Below are 25,778 nucleotides of genomic sequence, written 5' to 3'. Positions count from 1 at the left end.
AAATGTTTAATTATAAACAGAAAACTTATTTTTTAGTTATAGTACATTTCTAATGAAGGGTCAAGAATACACTAATCCCACACAAAGATTTTGTTTAGGACCAACATTTGTACATACATGTATGTATGTATGTATGTGTTGCGTGCGTGCGTGCGTGCGTGTGATACCCTGATTTTAGATTAATTTACTATATGAAAATGACAGATTAACAATATGAATATTTTTTATTTATCTATATCACAGCAGGATATCATCACACACCCAAATTCGCAATGATTCCTCTAGCTATCCTGTGGTCTGGGCTTCTTCTGCACCTTCCTCCTCCAACCAGTCCAGCATGCTTTCTGGGTAAAGAAGCAGAGTGTCAAGATGCCGATTTTATACCAGGATCTGACTTGGCTGGAGAGGGTTTCGACATTACTAAGATGCAACGCCTGGGGACTTTTGTCATCGACATGAGTAAGTGGGAGCTCAAGAACAACACGTGTAACCTGTGCAAAAACCCATTCATGCAGAACAAAAAGCAGAAGCTCCCGGTGTCCGTGATTTACTGGAGGGCCACCCAAAAGTGCAGCAGTTCAGTATCCAGCTCCGTTTATGAGTCCAGCGAGTCCCTGGTCAGCTCCAGCACATCCTCTGTTGAGAACAACTGGAAAGTTGGCCTGAAAATAGGCAATGTGGTGAATGACATGTCGCTGATGTTGGCTGGAACTGACTCCAAACTTGCTGAGTATTCAATGAGGAAGACCAAAAAGGACAAGTTCAGCTTCATCAAACAGTCTGCGTCCTGCGAATACTACAGGTATGACTTAATATATTATAAGACAATAATATATTAAATGTTAGGTACAACATACTTATTGTATTACAAAACACTTTTGATGCTATTGAGGTGGGAAACGGGTTAGAGACAGGTTTGGTTTGGGAAGGGTTAATGTCATTACAGAAATGAATTACAGCTGTATTGCATGCAGGTATTTTTTTTTATATTAGTACACAAGTTAATTTTATCAAATTATTATTTTAAATCTTACACAGTAGTTAAAGACACTCTCTCTCTCTCTCTCTCTCTATATATATATATATATATATATATATATATATATATATATTGAGTGTCTTTAACTACTGTGTATATATATATAGGTCAATTGTTGTGATGAGCATCATGGTTTATTGTTTACTGTATGTAGATTTTAATGTGCAGCAACTATAAACTATTGTCTTCAGCTACAGCATTGCCAGCCGCTCTCCTTTACATCGTGAACTAAACCACGCGTTCACAAACCTTCCAGAGACGTATGACAACCAAACAAAAGAAAGCTACTTGTCACTTGTTGAAAAGTTTGGCACACATTACATTGTCCAGGTAAATCCAAAGAAATATAAATGCTTATACATACTGCAAGGTATATTTTTATTTTTACACTTGCGCACTATTGTTCTTAAAGGTGAAAATGGGTGGAACTGTGCAATCTGTGACCAGTGTCAAACAATGCATGGCTACTCTACAGGACGTCAGTGTGGATGAGGTTAAAACATGTCTGGACGTCGAGGCATCTGCAAGTGCAAAGATGAGGATCAATGTAGACACAGCATCCCACCACTGTAAACAGGCCAAAGACAAAAAACTGAGCACGCACAGTTTTGCAAACAGTTTTAGTGACAGGTTTGTGCTTTGGCTTATGAGACCGTGACTCTGAATAAAAGACTAGTTGGCTAAACATTATAATCTGATATAAATATTAATTATATATACTGTTCAAAAGATTGGTGTAGATTTTTTATTTTTATTTTTTAAAAGAAATTCACTTTTATTCAGCAAGGATGCATTAAATTGATCAAAAGTGACAGTAAAGTCATTTATAATATTATAAAAGATTACAATTATTGATGTAGATCTTTCTGTTAACTTTTTATTCATTAAAGAATCCCACCACAAAATATTAAGCAGCACAACTGCAAACACATTGATAATAATAAAAAATGTTTCTTGAGTAACAAATCAGCATTATGAGAATGATTTCTGAAGGATCGTGTGACACTGAAGATTGTATTAATCTTAATTAATCTGAATCAGCTTTGCCATGCATCACAAAAAATAAATTGCATTTTAATATATAATAAAATAGAAAACATTTACTTAAAAAAAAGTAAAAATATTTCACGATATTACTGTTTTTACTGTATTTTTGATCAAATAAATGCTGAGCATAAAGACTTCTTTCTAAAACATCTAAATCTTACCTACCCCAAACTGAACAGTAGTATATTTTCTTTTGTTCATTAATATAATAAATATATTATATTATATTATATTATATTATATTATATTATATTATATTATATTATATTATATTATATTAATGAACAAAAGAAAATATACTTAATTCATTTTCTTTCTTTTTTTTTCCAAGGTTAACTGAAATCACCGGTGGCCACACTCAAGACGCTGAGCTTCTCTTCTCAGCCAGCAATGACCCTGGTGCTTACACTCAGTGGCTCTCCACAGTGCCAGAGAAACCAGATGTGATTTCCTTTTCACTCAAGCCCCTCCATATGTTGCTGCCAGTCAAGAACCCAAAATATGGGCAATTACGCAGGGCCATTCGTGACTACATACTGCAGAAGGCCCTTTGGAGGAAATGCTCCTCACCTTGCAAGGCTGGTGTTGCAACTAACCCCAAGGAACCCTGTATGTGCAGCTGTCATAACAGCCCTGGAGTACAAGCAAACTGCTGCCCAACACAGCGCGGACTTGCTCGAATTACTGTAACTGTGACAAAGGCGACCGGTCTGTATGGAGATTACTTCACACAGACTGATGGGTATGTCAAAGTCCTGAGAAATCAGAAGGTTTTTCTAGGGGAGACAACAGTGATTTGGAACCAAAACTCACCAACCTGGAACTGGAAGTTTGATCTCGGCAGCTTCGTTCTCTCTCAGTTTGGCGGTCTGAGGCTAGAGGTGTGGGATAGAGACAACAAGTGGGACGATGACCTCCTGGGGGCGTGCAACATACAACTAACAGCTGGCGTAAAAAGCAACTTCTGTACACTCAATCATGGTTTGCTGTACTACAAGACTGATGTAGCTTGTGGTCCCAGTTTAGCTGGCTCCGAATGCACAGACTACGTGGGCTCTCCAATGTCTTCCCATCTGGAGAAGACATACACGTCACGACATGCCCTGCCCATCCCGAAAGATGTGCTGGTGGAAATGGGGGTGCTTTTAAATGAGCGCCGCTTTCAGTTCAGTCAGACCAGTGATCCTAAAAGAAAATCCCAGATTTTGTGAAAGCAATTATATAAAAAATACAAATTTGTCTTTTGCATGTCAGCATTTGCATTTTATAACTGGTATTTGTTTTCTTCATATAGATCTTTGATATAATAATTCTTATAGTCCACTTTAGGCAATCTACTGACTATAGGTAACTTTGCAACTACATGGCAATAGTAGACAGTCTGCTTAATATCTACTAATTGTGAAGGTCCCCCAACAGACATCTGACCTGAAGTAACTTTGCAAGTACAAGTCAACTTATCTGCTTACTGGAACTCCAATCCTAACCCTAACCAAACAGTCATCTAATACGCTGAGTTAGTTTATATGTTGCAAATTAATGAGTTAGTTAGTTGACATGTAGTTGAAAAATGACTTAAAGTTAGTATAATGTCAAAATAAATTGTAATGTTTTTCTATATTTCACTATATTTTCAGATTTTTAGTTGCTTGCTAATTTGTGTGGTTAATAAAACAATGAAAACAGCAGATTAAGTGATTCTTGTGATTCATGTCATGCATGGTTTTTAGGTTGCTGAACTGTGAAAAGCGTGTAGGAGGTTAGTCTAGTGTTTAACACCACAAGAGGAACTATGTGACTAACATTAACACTGGAGCACATTTAACGTTTAGTAAAGTTGTGATCTGACTAATTTTGTGTTACGGTCAGGGTCTGCATGCTCCATGTTTTAACAATGCACAGGTCAATGTGTCTATGCATGCTCATTTTCCACTGATATGTTAGTCCCCCCAATTCACCACAGAGCATTCAGCACTGCAGTGGCTATTTAAGACCACATAATTCCTCTGAACTCAAAAGCGTTTACCCTCACTTACCCACGACAGATGAGTGTGTATTTTTTATTGGTAGCACATAACGGTAAAGCCCACCCACAAACTTAGGTTTGTATGTCATGCACATCCCCTCTCACACATTATTCACAAACGCCCGTCGGACAAACCAGAGTAGCTGAAGGTAAGAAGACTTTTACACCCCCCTTAAAAGAACATAGTGCTTTTTTCTTGCTGGTTAAGCTTGTCATGCCTATGATGTAATGCAAAGGAAATAAGCATTACATTATTATGTATTATAAAATAATATATATATTTTTTTATTATTCCTTATGATCCCTGTAGGCGAGACCAACTAAATTGTCTCACAAATTCAATAATACTAACTACTATACCCATTTTTAATGCACAACCCGATGTTATTAAAAAACTTGCAGCACAAGGCATCCATCCTGTTATGACAAGTCATCCTGTTAAATCCTGTCTTGTTAATATTTCAAAATGAGTTAGTTAGGCTAGTTGTTTTAGGGACTACAGTTTAAAAGAATTATATAAGGTCTTCAGAAGTGTCAGTTAATCTACAACAATTCCATTTGGTAATGATAAGTATTACTTCAAATTGAATAGAATTTTATTACATTACACGTTTTGAATATATATTAATAATTTTAATGTTTTTAGACTATATCAAAGCATTACCCTGCTCGCCAGATGCTCGTGGCAATACACAATTGATTTCTAATGACATATAGGAAGAGATCAAATACATTGAAGTATACAAATAATTTTTTTTAAACTTTATATTTTATTTTCATCTTGTTGACAGAATGTGAGTAATTATCTATATAATAATTGTGTATTTTGAGTGCGTGGGTTTAAATCTGTTATTTTTCTCACCGCTGAATGTATAATTTTATAATGCCTTGTGAAATTCCAATAATAAAAAATAACTTTCATGTTTTTCAAAGGAAAGAAGAGCATCCATACACCTTATTTCAACCCATTTTACAGAGATGTGGGCTGGGCTTGTTATTTACCTCTTTCTGCCCATCGTGCAGTCCTGCACTAAAGGTAAACCGAATGAATGTGCAGAAGCAAACTTCGCCCCCGGGTCCAACCTTGCCGGAGAAGGATACGATGTGACCAAGATGCAGCGCAAGGGAGCCTTTGTCATTAACACAGATGTCTGGAGGCGAAAGGATAAATCCTGCATTCTTTGCATGAACCCCTACATGGATGGGGCAAAGCAAAGGCTTCCCATATCTGTGGTGGACTGGAGACCCAGCCAAAAGTGCAACATACAAATATCAAGTTCCCTGTACCAGTCCAGCGAGGAACTGGTCAGCTCCAGCACCTCCTCTATTGAGAACAACTGGGGGGCAAGTTTGGGAATAGATATTGGCCATTCATCAGGTTCATTCATTATGGCTGGAACTAATTCGAAACTTGCGGAGTACTCGATGGAGAAGACCAAAAAGGACAAGTTCAATTTCGCCAGTCAAAGTATTTCTTGTGCCTTTTACAGGTGTGATATAGTTTCGCTGATTCCTGCCTTCCTTGACAATTTATTGATTACTTTATTGATTATAAAGGAAACAAATGAGTAACATGTAGTCTTCTTCTATCGCCTCTAACATGGGGTTTCAATGTCTACCTACAGCTACAGGGTCTCCAACAAGCCTGTTCTCCATTCTGAGTTCAAGCGCTCTGTAAAGGAGCTTCCCAAGACATACAATCTTGGTTTCAAACCACGTTTCTACAAGTTTATTAACACCTATGGAACCCATTACATCACTAAGGTAATTTTGGTTTCACCCTCTTTTCAATAACTTGTGTTGTATGGCTTTCAAAGGCCCAAAATGCTTCAACAGTAAAATCCGTTATTAGAAGTGCCTAGATTAAATTTTTCTGATTTTTCCAGGTAACTCTTGGTGGAAGCGTACAGTCTGTGACCAGTATCAGACAGTGTGAGGTCGCTCTACAGGGCCTAAGTACGGATGAAGTGAAGATATGCTTGGATGTGGAGGCAAATGCCAACGTTCGTGGCAAAGTAGATATGAAAGCAGAATCGAAGCACTGTGATGAAGACAAGAGCAAAACAGAGCACAAAAGCAGCTTCTCCAGCCGCTTTAATGACAGGTGACAATAAGGACGCACTGTTTTGTAGTTCATAGATTGTAATATTGTCCTTCACTGAAAAAAATGATTCGTTGAATTTAATAAAAAAAATGATGGTAAGTGGCTGCACACAATTGATTTTAGCTACATTTAAACAAATCCATTAAGTTGAACTTAATCAATTTTAGTTCAACTTAATGCATTTGTTTAAATGTAGCTAAAATCTATTGTGTGCAACCACTTACCAAAAAAAAAAATTCAACGAATCATTTTTTCCAGTGTTGCTCATGCAAATCAACAGTAGTGATGCACAATGTATCAATACAATTTCACATTTTATATTTAGATTAGCTCTGCCATGATCTAAAACTCACAGTTAATCTTTAAAAACAATGATTTAATAACACTGTTAAATGTAATATTTAGCAGATCTCAAGATCAGTGTCCATTTTTCACATTGTACATTATAATGTTGTGACGCCTAAATTCACTTGTAGCATTTAAAACTACTGATTTAAAATTTTGTGATTTGTTTTTTTTTTCTATTTATTTATCTTTTACCATATTTTTTTTTAATTTTCATTTTATCTAAACATTCTTAAATCACAATGCATTTACTTGAGAAGCAACATGACAAGATAAGTAAACCTCAAAAAGATGTGCAAAAAAGTTTGAGCATAAACTCAGCCTAATTTTGATACATTTATCAGAAACAAGACATACTATATTATGTCATTTTGCTTCTCAAGTAAATGTATCTTGATTTTAGAATGTTTAGATATTTGTGCCGGAAAACAAGACAAAAATTCAGAGTAAGAAATTCACTTTTTCACAGTGAACATGAAAAAAATTATTAGACAGACCTTTAATATTGATGCATCCCTAATTACCAGATCCCAAATTATCATTGTTTTCCATTCAAAGGCTGACCGAGGTCACTGGAGGTCACACCACAGAGCCCGAGCTCCTTTTCTCCGGAGGAAAAGACCCGGCAGCGTACAAAGAATGGCTTGCCTCCCTTCCACAAAACCCAGATGTGATTTCTTACTCTCTGGAGTCGCTACATGAGCTGATCCCCACCAAAAATCCAGTGCGCAAGCACTTGCGCCAAGCCATCCATGACTACATTCTGGAAAAGTCCCTCTGGAGGAACTGCACAGACTCTTGCAACAACGGCGTCAAAGCCAACCCAAAGAATCCATGTGCCTGCACTTGTCGCAACAATCCAGGGGTCACACCAGATTGCTGCCCATCCAAGCGTGGACTTGCTCGGGTCAAGGTCACAATCGTGAAGGCTGAAGGTCTGTGGGGTGACCAAACCACAGCGACAGATGGGTACGTTAAAGTGTTCAACAAACATAACAGGGAGATCGGACGCACAGATATGATCACGAATAACAACTCACCCTACTGGGGGAGGACCTTTGATCTGGGTGATGATGTCCTGGCAGAGAATGACAAGATGAAACTGGAGGTGTGGGATGAAGATAGTAAATGGGACGACGATTTGCTGGGAACCTGTGAAGTAGCCATAAAAGCAGGTCAGAATGACAATTTCTGCAATTTAAATCATGGTGTGCTCTTCTACAAAACAGAAGTGACATGCGCCCCAAGTTTGTCTGGCCCCTATTGCACAAAGTATGTGGGTTCTCCCATGAACTTTCACCTGGAGAAGGTATACGTTTCTCGAAATGCACGGCCTGTGCCAGCAGAAATGCTAATGAGCAATGGAGTGCTTCTGGACAGACTTTACGTATTTCAGAAGACAAATTACAGTGCTAAAACTATTTTATTGTAAGTTTTGGCTTTGGATCTTAATCCGTGCTTGTATTTATCACATAAGTAATATAAATGTAACATTTCTCAATATTAGAGACAACGCGCAATACGTATTTATTATCTGCTGTCTTCATTGCTGGATTTCCATGCTGACACAGGCAATTTTTGCTTTTAAAAACACATCATATACATTGTAACTGTACTGTGTTATTATGCTCTTTCAGGCTGCACACTGTATTATTTATAATCATTTTTATGTTTATTGTAAGTAGCATGATTTCATGACCTTCACTAGGATGATAATTCATCTTATTGATGAATAGTGAATAATATTCTGTAACTAAAAACGTAATGCCTTGTGCCAATAAAAGCTCAAAAGGCCACACATCATCTGCTTGGAGTCGTATTTGTTTAGCTTTTTCTGACCCATCTGCTTTGTTTAAAGGGATAGTTCACCCAGAAATGAAAATTCCGTCACCATTTACACAACTTGACTTTCCTTCTTCTGCAAGACACAAAGAGAAGATCATTTGAAGATATGTTTAAACTGTTTTTGACCATTCAATGAAAATAAATGGGGTCCAAAACAACACTGGACCCCACTGACTTTTATTCTTTTATTCTATAGACCAAAAAAATAACACTGTATTGTTCTATTGCATTGTTGACATTTTGGGGAGAAACCGGTTTGGAATGAGTGACATGAGCGCGAGTAAATGATGACAGAATCTTTATTTTTCTGTCTTTAACAATGGCCCTGATTCATTTTGTCTTAAATGGTGTCTCGCCAGTGTGACACAGGATGCTTGCTGTGTGGTTTTCCTGTAGACGGATGAGAACTGAGAGCGCATATGTACACCCATATGAGAGCTCACAAGATTATCACTGTTATATTATAGTCTGTCATTTTGTTACCGTCTCGCTTTGAGAGCTTACATAATGTTTAATCTGATAACACACAAAAGAAATCAAAACCATCTCTTGGGTTGTTCTGATGCTAATAGCGCAGGTTCTTCAAACCCCATCATCACCCATCATTTTTATGACATCCTCAATGATCATAATGGTTGTCAAACAAACACTAAGGAGTCAGATTAGGAGGTGGAATATTTAGTGTTTCATAAGAGTTAAAATAACAGCCAATGAAATGCTTAGCATGTTTTAGTAAGATACAGAGACACACAAGGACATGAAACACTCCACTGGACAAGACAAATAAACAGACTGGGGGAACATCCACAAACATCAAGCCACATTTCAATAAACATCAAAACCACACATACACACAAAACACACATACATATTAGCTTTACAAAAGTAAAGCTAAAACAATATGCCAGACAAAAACATGTCACAAAACTGCACAATGGCGAGGAACACTGGGCGAAAAGGGTCCAAAAAACACTGACGAGGTCAACAGCATGGCCCAGGAAATCAACCTAAAAAGACAGAGAGGATGAGAAGTGATGCATGAGAAAGGATAGAAGACACAATTATACTGAGTTAAGAATACAGATCTTCTACATCATCTACCTTTGTACCCGTTCCCATAAATGCCACTAAGCTTGCTTCCATCCTTCTGTCCTATAGAAGAAAGATTGAACATAGTGTAACTAAGCGCACTTTAGATAAACTTGTTGGTTAAACTGAAATGGCTTCAGTGCTCACCACCATAGGAACCTTGACCACCATTGCTCAGCGCTGCTGCGTAGCCTGTGCCTAGAAATGATCAGTCATCACACTCGCTATTAGTCAAAGGCTTGTATTTAGTCAATGATGTCTGCTAGCCATTAACATGTTAGTGGAGAAATGACCAAGACAAGAACACAGACAGGTGGTCAGTTATCAGTCCATAACAATTATTGAATTATTTAATCAGTCAGTATGAGATATTTAATGCATATACTACAGTTTAAAAATTTGGGGTATGTAAGATTTTTTCAGGTTTTTGAAAGAAGTCTCTTACGCTCACAAAGGCAGCATTTATTTGATAAAAATACAGTAAAATCATTAATATTGTGAAATATTATTGTGATTTAAAAGAATTTTTTAAAATTTAAATGTATTGTGAGTCTAATTTATTCCTGTGATGCAAAACTGAATTTTCAGCGTCATTACTCCAGTCTTCAGTGTCACATGAAATCTTTAGAAATCATTCTAATATGATGATTTACTGCTCAATTAACATTATTATCAATGTTTAAAAAAAAATTTGTGCGGAAACGGTGGTATATTTGTTTCATTATTGGATAAATAGAACGTTCAAAAGAACTTTATTCATTTACAATAGAAATCTTATGCATCCTTGCTGAATAAAATTATTAATTTCTTTCAAAACTTTTGAACAGCAGTGTATTAAATGGATATTAAGTGCATGCTAATTTTCTCTATTTTTACATTTAAATGACCTTTGCTGTCATCTAATACTCACTTAAAGCTATTATTTAGAAAATCACAAAATGAATATACATTTTCATTTTGAGATGCCTTTTATTTATTTTATTTATTCAGGCAAAATGGCACACAGTTTTAATATCGGACATTGATCGGTTATCAGCCATAACAGGAAAGTAATTGGCATAATGGCAATAAATCAATGAATCCCCAGTGGTCAAATAATGATGGACCCATACAGGTAAACAATATTTATTGAGCAATTTTGAGTTACTTTAACTCTCCAAATTATTAATAATGCAATTCTAACGCGGCCACCTAAAGTTTAAGAAACAAATATGCATAATGTTCATGCTTACTGATCTTTATATTCTATGTGAATCAAACAAAAATGCTCATATTCTCACCATATTTGGCGGCTGTCTTCCTAACATCAGCGCCCAGACTGAGTTGCTCGGCACCAAAAGGATAACCAGCATCAACTGTGGGTAAACACATTTACATCTGTATCACAATCAGACAGTCCAGTTCTCTTTCTCTCTTTTTCTTACCAACTTACCGTCAATCCCAGCTGCAATGACTGGTGCGCTGTAAGGATTCTGGCCTACAGCTCCACCTGTATAAGTAGCAATTTGTTATAAAAGGAAGAATGACTTAGGTATGAGATATCATAAATATATTTGCTAAAACTCCACAATGTTACCTGCTAAAGGCTCCATTGCTCCACCTGTACCACCTAATAGAGAAAGACCATATTTACTTCCTTTTTTATATATAGTTATCTGATCTTAATGATCATATGTGGTTTATTCATACACTTTATTATCTTGTTTGAATCATCTTCTTTCTCTTTCTCACAAGGCACTTTCACGTTCAAGTCAAATCCTCAGGCAAAGCATCAGGAAAGTCGGGATTTGCATGTTTAATTTGAATAACAAACATGTGCGATGCACGTACCCAGACCAGTGTCTGGCCCGAGGGTTGGTATACCTCCATATGTAGTTCCACCATAACCACCAGTCTTGCCTTGAGGGCCAAGTCCAGCTGAGACCACAGGCTGACCTCCGTAAGGCAAGGATCCGGCAGCTCCAAGCACTCCACCAGCCCCTTTAGACAAATCAGAGGCATGACAGGATCAAGCAACCACAACAAATAAGGTATATCTAGACAAAGAAGAACACACATACATTAGCTTGACTGAACACCGATCATTTGAGCTGGAAAGATTCAGAATATATATATATATATATAGCATAAGAGACTTCTTTCAGAAACATTAAAAGGCCCCAAACTTTTGAATGGTAGTGTAAATAGTGTGTTTAAATTAATTTGTTTGAATTTAATAAATCTCATTTTTAAATAATTGCCAAAGTAAATTTTGGACACTGAGGGCCCTATCTTGCACCCAGCGCAATTGACTTTGTACACCGACGCATGTATCGTTCCTATTTTGCACCCGCGCACAGCGGACTTTTCCCTCCACAGACGCACATCGGTTAACTAAGAAATACACTTGCGCTCCCGGGGGCGGTTCAGCGCAAACGTTCCCTGGTGCTATTTTGCAGGTTTAGAAAACAATTCCGCCACTAACCGAAAAAAACTAGTTTAAAGTCAGTGGCGCGTTGCGCATGTTATTCATATGCTATTTTAAGGGCGCATGCTTGGCCATAATCAATGTAGCGTGTGCACAACGCGCATACACTTTGATTCTCTCATCTACACACAGACGCAGCAGTTTTCATTTTTGCAAATCATAGCCTACATTATTACGATAGATAGATAGATAGATAGATAGATAGATAGATAGATAGATAGATAGATAGATAGATAGATAGATAGATAGATAGATAGATAGATAGATAGTTTATTATAAAAGCATACATCTAGCTTACACATTTACCCAAATTATCATACGCCTGTTTAACCGAAGTTAATTTGGGTGTGTTTCTCCATCCCCAACGTCCCTGACGAGAACGTCGGTCTCCTCGGCTGTGAACCGCTCCTGGCGTACGCCTGGCAAATCCGCCGTTATAATAGCAATCCGCTATAGAACAAGCGCGTCTGCTCTTAAAGGGAATGCGAGATGTCGCTCTGATTGGTTTATTTCACGTTACAGCCAAACCACACCTATGAATAATGAAGCTACTTCAGACCAACCCCTTTTAGATTTGCGTCGGGCACAAGAGTCATTTATCCCACCGGTATAATAGCAACAGCGCCTGAGATCCGCCCACAAAGTTACTTGCGTTTGCGCTTGATACTTGCGTTTCAGATCGTTAAAATAGGGCCCTGAGTCTTCAGTTGTCTTTTTTCTTACCGTATTTTCTAGACTTGGCATCAGTACCCAGGCCGGGGTTCACTATCATCCCTGGAACTCCGAGGCCTCCAGCTCCAAAACCTGCAAGTGCAGACATTGTGAGTTCACTTCTCATGCAGAGGATGCTGCTTCTAGTTAACACTTGCTTTACCATTCCTGTATAAGCTATTGCAGTTCAGATCCTTCAGTTAGCCAGATTAAGCTTGATGAGGTTATTTTCTACAATCTTGGGTAAAATAATATTGCGTATAATCACAGGACAGAGTGAATTAAACACTGGATGACGTGTTGACATTATTGTAGGTGTTTTGAATCTCAAGTCAGTGTGAATGCGATGTTGTTGGTTAGACTAACAACCTTCAGCCTTACCAGCTGCACCGTTCAGGCCAATATTATCAGCTAACACTGATGGGTAGACAGGTCCTGTAACATAATTATAATTGTCACTCAGTTATAATTATGCCTATATGTTAGCGTGACATTAGAACACTCTCGTAAAACAATCCAGTCTGACTCACCTCCCCCATAACCGTCGGCTGTGCCATAAACATCACTGCCATATCCATTGCCTGCTGAGAAAACAATATTCAACTCAACACTCAGTGCTGGAAAACAATGGTTAAGTGTCAAAGTGACACAGGAAGCACCTCTGTGTTTTCTCAACCACTTTCCAACCAAGATGTTTCGAAAAAAAATGAGTGAGAAATTTTGGGTGTTTCTTGCACAAACAAGCATGCACATGTTTCTGCAAGCAACCAAACGCAGAGGTCTTAGAGGGGCACTTTGCCTCTAGAGCGGCTCTTGGCTTTGTGCTGAACCAGCAGGCTGCTGATCCGACCACACTCTGGGCTTAATGCATCAGTGCACCAATATATGATATTACAAACAGATTCACTTGAGTACTAAAAGAGACAGGAACAGTTATCAGAAGAAACACCTGGACTTTGTTTAAATTGTCTACATGGGGGAAAAGACAGTAGTTGTCACATTTGTGTTTTCCTGCAGTAAATATTTTAGGGCATTATAGAGTGCATACAAGTTGTCACAAATGGAAGCCTACCAAAACATTTTAAAGAAGGAAGTTCTGAAATGTAATTCATGAACGAGTAAAAATGTAAAGGTGACACAAAGTGACAATTTGCCCCAATACAAATGTGACATGCGCTGTTTAGCCAATACTATAGAAAACATAAGATGATATCGGACTTTTAGTGTCAATAGGGGTCTGGGGTCTGTAAGATTGTTTAATGTTTTTGAAAAAGTCTCTAATGCTCACCAAGGCTGCATTTATTTGATTTAAAACAGTAATATTGTGAAATATCACCATTTAAAATAACATTTATATATTTTAAAATGTAATTTATTCTTGTGATGGAAAATCTAAATTTTCAGCATCATTACTCCAGGCTTCAGTGTCACATGATCCTTCAGAAATCATTCCAATGATGATTTGATAGTCAAGAAACATTTATTATTATTATCAATGTTGAAAACAGTTGTGCTGCTTAATATTTTTTGTGGAAATCATGACTTTTTAATCAGAATACTTTGAAGAATTGACAGTTCAAAAGAACAGCACTGATTTGAAATAGAAATATTTTGTAACATAACACATCTTTACAGTCACTTTTGATTTGACTTTTGCCAGCCCTTGTGGCAACTTCCCAGTGTGACAACTAGCCCCGGTCTCCTCTATATAATGAAGAAATTCACATTACTTACCAATTTGCTTTCCCGCTCTAACTCCCTGTGGATATCCACCAACCCCAAGACCTGCATCAGCGATAAAGTAAAAAAAAAAAGAGCTGTTACCAAAATATGAATATACTATAGCAAATATTTATGATAATGTGCCTTCTGGGAAAGAAACAATATTTTACAATTTCTACATACCTGCTCCATAACCGTTAGAAAAACCAGCTCCAAGATAGCCAGCAGCACCAAGGCCGTACCCTGTTGACAAAACATGATAACTGTGAAACATATATATATATTTTAATAAAAATCATAGCTGTCACAGAATCATTCATGTGATCATTCATGGGCCTGTGGGTCAGAATAATCATGCAAGATACTTCACAGTGTGACTAGTCCATACATATGGCCTGTGGGAGAAAAATAATGCAGCATGCATTGGGCACACATCAGCACAGAGGTAGATATAAAGATAAAGGCTCATGTGAAGCATATAAAAAGAAAAGTGAACAGAAAAGAGAACAGCCCCAAGAAATAGATGAGGCATTAGTCCAGCACACACACACAAACACACACACAAACCCTTCAGAAGAGCTGTGCCAGAGAAAAGCACTTATTCATAGACCTGCAGCTGCAATGAGTCCATGATGAGGGGTGGATTTTCCAGTCCACAATCACTAACACTCTAATGTGTCATAGGCCATATTTTCCTTTCTTTCAATGGCGCTTTGAGTACGGTATTGATTTTAGACTGGGGGAAACACCACCTCATGACATGCATTTAGCCATAAACCGGTGACATTTTAATATGGAAGACGTTTACCATTTTTGGATGGCTTGGTGCCCTGTCTGCTGGGCAAAACTGGTCCTGTATTGTATCACAACAGTGGTTTATCTCAACATTGAGAGTCCAACATAGTTCCTATCATCTATGCAATTTCTTTTTTATGCATTGCCTTTCCCTCTCTCTTTACTTTCAATGCACATTGTAAATCACATTTATTTACAGGAACTTTTAACCGATTACTACTGAGCTATCCTACTGAGGCCATAAAACTTGCTTTATTGACAAATACAGTGAAGGCTTTACCATTGTTTATAACTCCTTGTCCATTAGACATATCTGGTGCTGGACCATTGCCTAGAGATTACAACAGTAGTTACCTACATAAAGTACAGGATCTTCTATTGATCATTTGATCCATAAACATCTACACTACCGTTCAAACGTTTGGGGTCAGAGACGTTTTACGTTTTAAATGAGTTTTTTTAAGAAACTGAATGATTTTATTCAGTAAAGACACATTAAATTGATCAGAGCGACAGTAAAGACATTTATAGTGTTACAAAACATTTCTATTAAAAAGATGCTTTTTTGAACTCTCTATTCGTAAAAGAATCTGATAAAAGCAACAAATCACGTTTTCAACAAAAATATTAAGCAGCAAATCTGTTTTCAACATTTATAATAATAATAAATGTTTCTTAAGCATCAAATCAGCATATTAGAATGATTTCTGAAGGATCATGTGACACTGAAGACTGGAGTGATGATGCTGAAAATGTAACTTTGCCATCACATTACATTTTAAAATATATTAGCATAGAAAAGTGTTTTAAATTGAAATAATATTTCACCATATTAACTTTTAGCGTATTTTTGTTCAAATAAATGCTTGATATGCCTTGGTAAGCATAAGACTTTAAAAAATATGAACGGCCCCAAACATTTGAACGTTAGTGTACTAGGAGAAGAATTTGAAACAACATATTTGAAATGTTCTAAAATCTGATGTGCTCTGACTGGCTATAAGCTATAAGCTGATGGAGTGTGTTTACCCTTAATTTGAGCCCTCTGTCCATTGGTCACTCCTGGTCTTGAGGGGAAACCTATGGACCGCAGCTGCAGTTACTACCAGTCCCACATAAAACTATAAAACTCCCAAATACTCGAACTTTATCCTAGCTTGAACTGTATACTAACTATACTGTAGATATTTGACCATTTACTACAACTATCATATTAAAACAGAGATGCTCCAGTAATTAATATCATGCAAAAATCAAGTCACACATACATCTGGGATGAGGTTTACCATTGGTTATAGCACCCTGTCCATTAGGGACCCCTCCGTGACCATAACCTAAACATCACAACACCAGTTAACGTTCGCTAACAAGATACTATCAACACAGCAGTTGCAAATGATGCAATAGCATAGAGAGATGGTCTGCAGGAGAAAAATCAAAGAAAATCAACACATTTCAAGGCATAGTGAGGTAACAGAGAGTAATATACCACCCAAAAAGTAATTTGTGCTTATTTTCATGGGATAGTATGGTTTTGTGTGACATTAGGGTCATCAATGCACCATTCACAGGCTTAAATACTGTAAACAAAAATTCAGAACAGCAGATTTGAGAAAAAGCTATAAAAAGCATGGAAGTCACACATGGAAGTACTGAGGTTTACCATTGGCCCTCTCTCCCTGTGAACCGAGCTGGCCACCTGTAGGCCCAGCACCTGTGAATACAGACATATCAGCAGGAAGCAATGATTTCAAGGGTTAGAAAGATAAAAAAGCAACATAATGCAAATTGCACTTAGTAGTGTTAACTTGACAACGATCGAGTTGAAGCAGCATGATTTCTGGTTTTTCAAACACCTATACAAAGTTGCATAGGATATTGACTCTGGATTTGACAAAGATCACTAATGTACAACAGGCAACATATCTCTATTGTGACACGGCCATGAGACAAGAGACCGAACGATGGAATAACACAACAGAAACTCTTGCACATACGGACACAACAATGGCACTGAACTGTACAATCCTGCTTTCTAGGTCTAATCAACCTTATTTTTGTCATAATAGCAGGCAAAAACAGTATGTTATGCTGCTTGATGTTGCAAACTGGTATTTGTTATCAATTTAATTGTAACTCTTTACAATAAGGTCTAATATGTTAACATTATCTACATTAGTTAACATTAGTTACTAGTTAATTAGCTAATTAGTTAATTAGTTACTTCTACAGCATTTCTTAATCTTAGTTAGCCTAATATTAATCTCAACATTTACGAATACATATTTTAAGATTTTTTTTACATTATTTAATGCACTGGGAACTAACATGAACATTAACGATTTTTATTAACTAACATTAACAAAAGTAATAAATGCATGTTTATGTTCGTAAATGCATTAAATAATGTTAATAAACGAGTTGAACTTATAAAAATGTTTAATACCTTATTGTCATGAGTCATGTTGTCATGACTTCTTGATCATATAAATGTTTACAGTGTTTGTTCAGCACTTGTCTTGTCCTATCTGAAAAAGTTTTATCCAGAGGGGGAACAAGGACTTACGGGACCTATACATTTTTGTTGTTGTTGCATAGGCAAAATAACATTCCCTCTGCAGGCTGGACAACAAAACTGAACTTTAAACCTGAACCTGAGAATCTAGATCAGAGGTCTTCTACCCTGCTCCTGGAGACCCACTGTCCTGCAAAGTTTATTTCCAACACACCTGCCTGTTATTTTCAATTGCGGTCCTTGATTAGCTGGTTCAGGTGTTTGATTGTTTGGAGCTAAACTCTGCAGGACAGTGGGTTTCCAGGAGCAGGGTTGAAGACCTCTGATGATGATGATGATGATGAGTCCTTTTTATGCTCTATCACTTTCTAAACCTTGAAAAACAGCAGCACAGAGACAGTGGAGTCAGGCCCAAACGTCAACAACACAAGCCAAGAAATGCTTAAATGAGCATGAAGGGACAATAAAACAATATGATTGAAGACAAATCTCCTTATTACAAATCAGAATATCGAGATTTAATATCTTAAATTAAGCAAACGCATCTTGTACTGGAAAACATAACAAAAATACTGAGAAAGAATAGAATTTTGTGCGGTGTATATATAGGCCCACCTTATTTTATCTCTTCTGTTTCAGATAAAATTGTTCTAAATCATTTCTCATATTTACTCTCATGAGATTATCAGTTTAGTGTATAGACTGTGAATTTTGATGTTCTGTGAACAGCAATTATCCCTAAAAAATGCAAGAATGAGTCAGGAACTCTGGAGATTGGCAGGTTTACCCAGTTTTGATGGCTCTGAGCCTTGCCTTTTGGGTGTGCCAACTGCTACACCATATCCTGAAGATCACAAAATCAGTTTCACAGCTTTGAAACATCTAATCTGGAAGGGGATGAGCCTTTTTGTTATCTTGCTACTGTAAAAGCATGTACGTTATAACACTGATTACTGGTCAGCTAGAACAGAGAAAAGCGAACAATTTACCATTGGCTCTCACACATTGCCCAGGAGAAACACCTGTCCTATCATAAAAATCTGAATAAGCTTTGAATCAACCCAGAATGCTAATTACAGATGCTATTGCTAAGCACACACAAGATTACTGCAATTAAACAACAAACAAAGAAAGTGGCTTAAATATTCCAGAAATACTTGTCATAGCAACGTTTTCTTAGGGTAAACATTTAAACAATTAGATTGTGCACACATAACACTTACAAACCGAGTGCACCCATGACAAATACGATGTGGATAAAGAAACAACCATCCACAACCACCTATAGTCTATACCTGATAGCGCATATGCAAATTCTCTCACAAGCACATCCACAACATTAAATCATGTGACCAGCGTCACTTTGTCCAAAGCACTAAAATGACTGTTGAGAGGTTAGGGCATGCATGCAAGCATATAGTAAAACTATGATAAAAGTATATAAATGATTCTGAAAACAATTAAGTGTCGACAAACGCAATGCAAATGAATCACATCTGAGGTTTTACCGGGTTGCAGCGCACATCAGTGGCACATAAAGGTACTGCAGTCAACAACTGAAGAAAAATATTTGCCTACTTCATTCAGCATTTAAAAATTAAGGCCAGCAGCTTAAAAAGGCACTAAAAGTAATATTTATTGTATGCAATACCTATTTATTTGATCAGTGAGGTCATGCAATGCACTGCATAACATACAATCTCAAAAGATCACATTTGAAATAGCTTGATCTAAAATGCAATATTTTTTTAATTACTGCAGATTTTCCTTTTCTTTTTTCTTCTTTTTTTTTGTGTGCACATTTATGAACTTAACATTTTTTAAAGGGATAGTGCGACTGAAGCTAAAACGTGCTGTGTAACACAAGAAAGAACCTCATTGGTTCTCGTACGTCAGGCGAACATGCTTGAGCTTCTGTTTACCACAACTGATGTGTGTGTTGTTGAATGTTTATATGTGAATAAAAGTTTAAATTAAATTAAATTAAATCTGCGATTTGGAGGGAAAATTCATATAGATTCTTTTTATAATCTCTTTATCAACTTTTTTAGCGTAAAAGTGGTTGTTGTGTAACTTAGCTGTCAATAGAGGGACAGAAAGCTCTCAGATTTCATCGAAAAATATCTTAATTTGTGTTCCGAAGATGAATGAAAGTCTTACGGGTTTGGAATGACATAAGGGTGAGTAATTAATGACAGAATTTTCATATTTGGGTGAACTAACCCTTTAAAACATATATTTTAATTAAAACATTAGCCTATATTCTTCAGTTTTGTTGAATGTATCTAATTAAAATAATAGTTTTCAACAGTAGCTGTTGAATTAATCAAAAGAATTGGGTTACCAAAAGACCCCCCCCCCCCCAAATTGCAGAATAACTTTGTTATGAAATGCCACAAGGGTTCAAATAAACAAAAATTTGCTGCACCTAAATTACTACGAAAAACTGCTATATCATGAGTGAAAAAAAATAATCTAGCATCTGGTGACAAATTTTCACTTTATCACTAGAGTCCCATTACTGCAGAAATCTGAAATAAAGAAAATATTATTTGAACAAAAAGATCAAACCGCTTCCTGAAATAAAGTGGATAAAGCTGGCCAGTTGCTGTAGCAGCCTCAGTAAATGACGAAACATTGTTCAGACACCTGAGAAACATTGTTCAGACACAAACATTTTCATAATGCTTCAGCAGGGAGAGTTTACATACCGCGTCCAGCGCCGGGGTATCCTCCTGCACCGTAACCTGGCAACAAGACGAGAGAGATGTCAAGGTTATAGAAAGAAGAAATAAACGCCTGTTTAGTGGAAGCTGACACATAAACTCCCACTCCCACACGACTTCATCAAAAATATGACACCTAATCGTGGCAAATGGACAGCATACATCACTAAGTGTGAAAGATTTTAATCACAGTGCAAGGTTAAATTGTGATTGATTGGTTAGATCAGATCCAATCTGCTACACAACGTTGGGTCGGACAATGATGGCATTAAGCTGAAATGTGTCATATAACGTTTATTGATTTTTGGGACGTTATGGTGTGCACACTCACCAAGCTGTGGTCCATAACCATTACTGGTATAACCTAGGAATATGAAAATATGAAATTGAAATATGTCAAAATCAAACAGGAAATAAGTCTGCTGCAAGAGTAATTATGTATCCTGAATGCAAAGCAAATGAGCAGCTCTCACCTCTTCCTCCAAGCTTCCCTGCTGGATAACCCAAGGCTGCTCCCAGCCCATTGCCTTGGCCATACCCTGTTCCGAGTCCCAGCGCGGCAGCTCCAAGGCCGGTTCCCTGTCCGGTTCCAAATCCAGTTCCAAGGTTTGCGGCTAAGACCAAAATAGTAGGACCATGGAGATGAATGCAAGAATAAGAAATCCATCAGATGTAAAATGTATGGTTATTTAGAAATGACAGTTTTACCTCCTCCATAACCAAGTGTTCCATATCCTTGTTTCAGGCCTCCTCTGATCGCAGTGGGTCTGTATGCTGCCCCTAACAGATACCATAATCATTACACATACTACACACACACATTGAGCCCATATGCACGTAATAACCCAGGCTATTGCACACAAACATGCTTGTATGCATTTTACACTACCGTTCATAAGTTTGGGGTCAGTACTATTAAGAGACATCTTTCCAAATGTTAAAAAAATCTTACCAACCCCAAACTTTTGAAAGGTAGGTGTGCACAAAATGAAAGAGAAGAGTATAGATGAATTCACCTCCAAGATAACGGCCAGCTGTTTGGGGCGAAAAAAAGTATGTTTGCTTTTGGACAGAATCCAAAAGACTGACAATCACAGTTTATAAATAAACACCCTAGTAAACTGTCTCATTGGCTCTCCTTTTCCAAACCAGTTCTGTGTATTTTGGCATGTTTTTACTCAAATGTTAATAATAAACCTTTATGGATTTATTGATTGTTCTTCTCATTTTTATCTCAGCTTGATCAGAGGTTGATGGACTCACCACCTGTCTTTCCCTGCCTGCCCGCCCCATAGCCACGGGCTCCGAGAATACCAGCCACTGGACATAGGACAGTACAAAAATGAAAGAAAGTAAGGTAAGATAACCGTTGTACTGACAGAAGCAAATTGCTAATTGGATTCAACAGCATCCATCAGATTCAGGCAGACAGACTTACCTCCGGTCTTTGCACCGATACCAGGACCTACAAAGAAGTGAGGATTAGTAAAGCAACTCATTATCTGATCTAATGCTCTGACCTCTAACCCTCTGTAATATATCACAGATACACCACATCTATACAGAAATGAAAGATTGCAATATACCTCGACTCGCCAATCTTCCCAGGGCTCCTGTCTGTGGCCTAACTCCTTTAAGACAAGGGGAATAAAAACTGTGTAAATGCATTGAGCCTAAAAGATAGAAATAAAGAATAACCATAGAATACCATATTTTTTGGACATTTACCATGATGATACCATGTTTTCTGGCAAACTTTTGAGTACTGTGCAAATACATATTTGTGGCACATGAATAAGATATCAATGTGTCGACGTATTACAATCTGATAACATTTTATCATCATAATATGCTGTTTAAAGGCAGGGGTCATGAAGGTCGTAAAGCAGTGGCAGGTCTAAAAAAAAAGATGGTTAAATAGATTTCGGCATTTCCTGATGCACATGTGCAAAGCTTGACTCTTTTTGTCTTCTCTTTGAGACTCCTGTTTGATTTCTTAGAATCGGCCTATAAAACTTCCACGGTTGAGAAACGGCGCCATCTAATAAGAGATTAGCAGTGCAAATTTCCACCCTCTCCATATTTTTGGAACAGGCCTCCATTGATGCTCAAACACAATAGGACAAAGTGTGCTGACTGTGTATGGGTCGTATAAAGTCAGCTCTGACAGGAGGTCGACAAATTTTGACCACCGCTGCCACCTGTAGGTCCAAGGTTTTGATTTTCAGACATGAAATACGAGCATTCAAGCTGCGGTCAGGTTTATGGAGGCTGTAGCGGATACTGCAAACTTTTTTTTCTCTATTTATCAGAGCTTTCAGACATTTAACATACAGTCGTTGTGTGCATTTTATGCCGTCATTTTCTAGACACCTTTTAGTCTGAGGAACAAACAGGACTGTTGGCTAAACATTTGATGATATAATACCATCATCTGAATAAATAAGCTTTCCACTGATGTATGGTTTGCTAGGATAGGACAATATTTGGCCGAGATACAACAATGTGAAAATCTGGAATCTGAGGGTGCAAAAAAATCGAAACATTGAGAAAATCGCCTTTAAAGTTGTCCATTCGCGACTGTGCTGCATTCACTCACAAAAATAAATGTTTTATATATTTCCGGTAGGAAATTTACTACATATCTTTATGGAACATGATCTTTACTTAATATCCTAATGATTTTTGGCTTAAAAGAAAAATCAAAAATTTTGACCCATACAATGTATTGTTGGCTATTGCCACAAATATACCCGTGCGACATGTGACTGGTTTTGTGATCCAGGGCTACATATAACCAGTATCATGCTGACTGAGATAACAGTGTAGTGTCCTATTAAGAGTGGCCCAGACTAAATACATATATATGTTGTCTGTCAAGTATTGATATATATCATTTGATAGTATATTCAAAGTGCAAACAAGTAGAAAGATCTGTCACACACTTTTGATATGTCAAACAGCTACTTTTCTCATTGTTTGGGTATTTCCAAGAAAAGCAGCACAAGCACTTAATTCACAAGGACTGATTCACCAGACCTCAGTGAAGTGTTTTCTGTCATATTCATCAGTCATCAAAGGACTGACAATATTATATGGGGAAAACCTTTCTAACCCTAAAATTTGTATGTTTAGTTAATCAAATATAGTGCATATAGTAGTAGTATATGCAATTTTTTTACATGATGTTTAAATTAAATCATGTTAAAATTTCAAAACCCCAAATTTTCATAGTTTTATAATATAACTTTGACTTTGAGTATTATGTGTTTAAATATATGTTTTTAGCACACAGTAAATCTAAATAAAAAGTCCAGTCCATATGGGCTAGAAGTGGTTAAAAAAGGTTAGTGTTACTTTTGTTCAGCAATCCTACTACTTTGTTTTTGTCTAAATATTTAGTTTCAAATGCAAACCGATCTCAGTTATCCTGCATTGCGACAAAATATAGAGTGACATTAGTGGGTGAGACATGTATACAAAAGGGTGTTAAAATGTAAATGCAATTTTGAATTATGTAGTATAGAATATATATATATATATATACACACACACACACACACACACACACACACACACACACACACACACACATATATATATACTGTATATATATATATATATATACATACATACATAGTAATTCCTTGTTTCTTTTGATTTTATTTTAATAACCTTTTCGTGCATATTTACATTTAATCACCAAATGTAAGTTTGTCCAGACTGTCAGACATTCAAAGTGATTTTCAGAGAGCAAAAGCATTGAACAAAGGTCTCTCCACTTAATGACACATATATTCACTACGTATTGCTCTGCTATACAGTGCCAGTTAAAATAAAAATATATATTTTATCAGCAACCAAAACCACACATCATATTTGAAGTCAATTAAGGGCCTCCCTCAAATGCACAATGGAGGGCTTGAGTACATGAGTCAGCCCAGGAATTATAACCATACAACCTCTGTGTTACCAGAATGATTCTTTTCCATTATAAGTAGTCCCATTTCAAATGAATCTGGTTTCATTTTCAGTCATAATTACAATGATTTAACCCCATGTGTGCTCAAATATCATTACAAACCACTACACTTCTTTCTCTTCACTCCTGCATTCACAAATTCTCCTCGTTTCTCTATCCTTCCACCCACCCTCAAGCCTCTTCAACAAGACCTTCTTACCTCCTTGTATTGTGTTCTGTACCAGCCACAGGACCAGTGAGGTCTGCAGGAGTGCCCGGACAAGCATGTTGGCAGACAGACAGACAGACTAGGCGACAGCGGACAGTCAGAAATGCACACAGGTGAAGTGAGAGTCAAGCAGCCTTAGTTGAAAGCAGCACCACTGGCCAATCTGCCCGCCTGGCCTTTATTTATTCTCTGGAAACCCTTGTCTTTCCTCTGACCAGCCCTGCCCTCTGCTGTGCTATTGGGCACCCCTGACCAAATGGCCTGCCCTTTCTCCCTTTCTTTCACTCCTCATCCCATTCTACCTCTTTTCCTCATGCTCTACCAAGCCTGAAGAAGACAGCCAGCTTTATCCAGATGTTTATTGTGATATACCCCTATAGACGGCGCCTATGGTGGTCACATATTTTCTAAGGTTAAACTTTATTTCAATGGCCCACTTTACACATTTTACTAATTAGTAACTTTGCAACTACATGTCAACTAACTCTCATTAAAGTATTAGTAGACTATTGAGTTAGGGTTAGGTATTAGGGTTCAGGTTAGTAGAATAAGTTGACATGTAGTTATTTTAAGTTACTTATAGTCAGTAGAATGTCTGTTGAGGGACCATCAAAATAAAGTGTTAGCAGATATCAAGCAGACAGTCTAGTAATAAATGAGAGTTAGTTGACATGTAGTTGCAAAGTTACTTATAGTTGTGTCTAAAGTGGACCATTGAAATAAAGTGTTACCATCGTCCATGGCAAGGATGTATATCAGCTCATGAAAGCCACCTTATGTCTTCATGATCAATTGTATTGAAAATGACATCAAGGACTTAAATTTTACAGTATTACTGTTTTAGGCTTTGTTACTGTATTACTTTGTTACTGTATTACAGTATTACTGTTTTAGGATTGTTTTAGTGGCCTTTTTTTTGTTTAGCAAAAGTTAATATAATATAGTATACAATGTATTATACAGGTAATATTATAAAATAGCTTAAACTAAAACAATATAATATGTCCACATATTTATTTGTATGAAGAAAGGGATAACGTACAGTCGGTCGGTCATTATTGAAAAATATGTAATATAATTTTATGAAACAATATCACAATAATGCATAACACATCACTACACAGATCACATAAATTCTTATTATTATTAAAAAAAGT

The 25,778-nt window shown here is 37.0% G+C and overlaps 2 protein-coding genes across 2 annotated transcripts; one reads left to right on the top strand and one right to left on the bottom strand.

Annotated features, from left to right (window-relative positions):
* Nucleotides 1-272: 272 nt before the first annotated feature.
* Nucleotides 273-8,360, top strand: LOC308687179 (uncharacterized protein; the record flags this gene model as incomplete). Its single annotated transcript, XM_081359510.1, has 9 exons — nt 273-802; nt 1,231-1,369; nt 1,452-1,669; nt 2,418-3,293; nt 3,817-3,845; nt 5,089-5,602; nt 5,738-5,876; nt 5,999-6,216; nt 7,120-8,360. 9 exons carry the CDS (start codon nt 273-275, stop codon nt 7,991-7,993), a joined length of 3,537 nt encoding a protein of 1,178 aa, XP_081215636.1. The 3' UTR covers nt 7,994-8,360.
* A 709-nt stretch (nt 8,361-9,069) lies between these two features.
* On the bottom strand, nt 9,070-24,679 carry LOC308687176 (uncharacterized protein; the record flags this gene model as incomplete). The annotated part of the gene is made up of 23 exons (XM_081359500.1): nt 9,070-9,413; nt 9,508-9,558; nt 9,643-9,693; nt 10,776-10,850; nt 10,928-10,984; nt 11,072-11,104; nt 11,326-11,475; nt 12,686-12,766; nt 13,055-13,108; nt 13,204-13,254; nt 14,408-14,458; nt 14,579-14,638; nt 16,459-16,524; nt 16,854-16,904; nt 18,493-18,549; nt 20,417-20,452; nt 20,763-20,795; nt 20,905-21,045; nt 21,140-21,211; nt 21,448-21,465; nt 21,695-21,751; nt 22,018-22,062; nt 24,613-24,679. 23 exons carry the CDS (start codon nt 24,677-24,679, stop codon nt 9,409-9,411), a joined length of 1,362 nt encoding a protein of 453 aa, XP_081215626.1. The 3' UTR covers nt 9,070-9,408.
* Between the last annotated feature and the right edge of the window lie 1,099 nt (nt 24,680-25,778).

Source organism: Scardinius erythrophthalmus (genome assembly GCF_964197995.2).
Source record: "Scardinius erythrophthalmus genome assembly, chromosome: 1".
Taxonomy (NCBI): domain Eukaryota; kingdom Metazoa; phylum Chordata; class Actinopteri; order Cypriniformes; family Leuciscidae; genus Scardinius; species Scardinius erythrophthalmus.
This window is presented reverse-complemented; position numbering and strand designations above follow the sequence as displayed.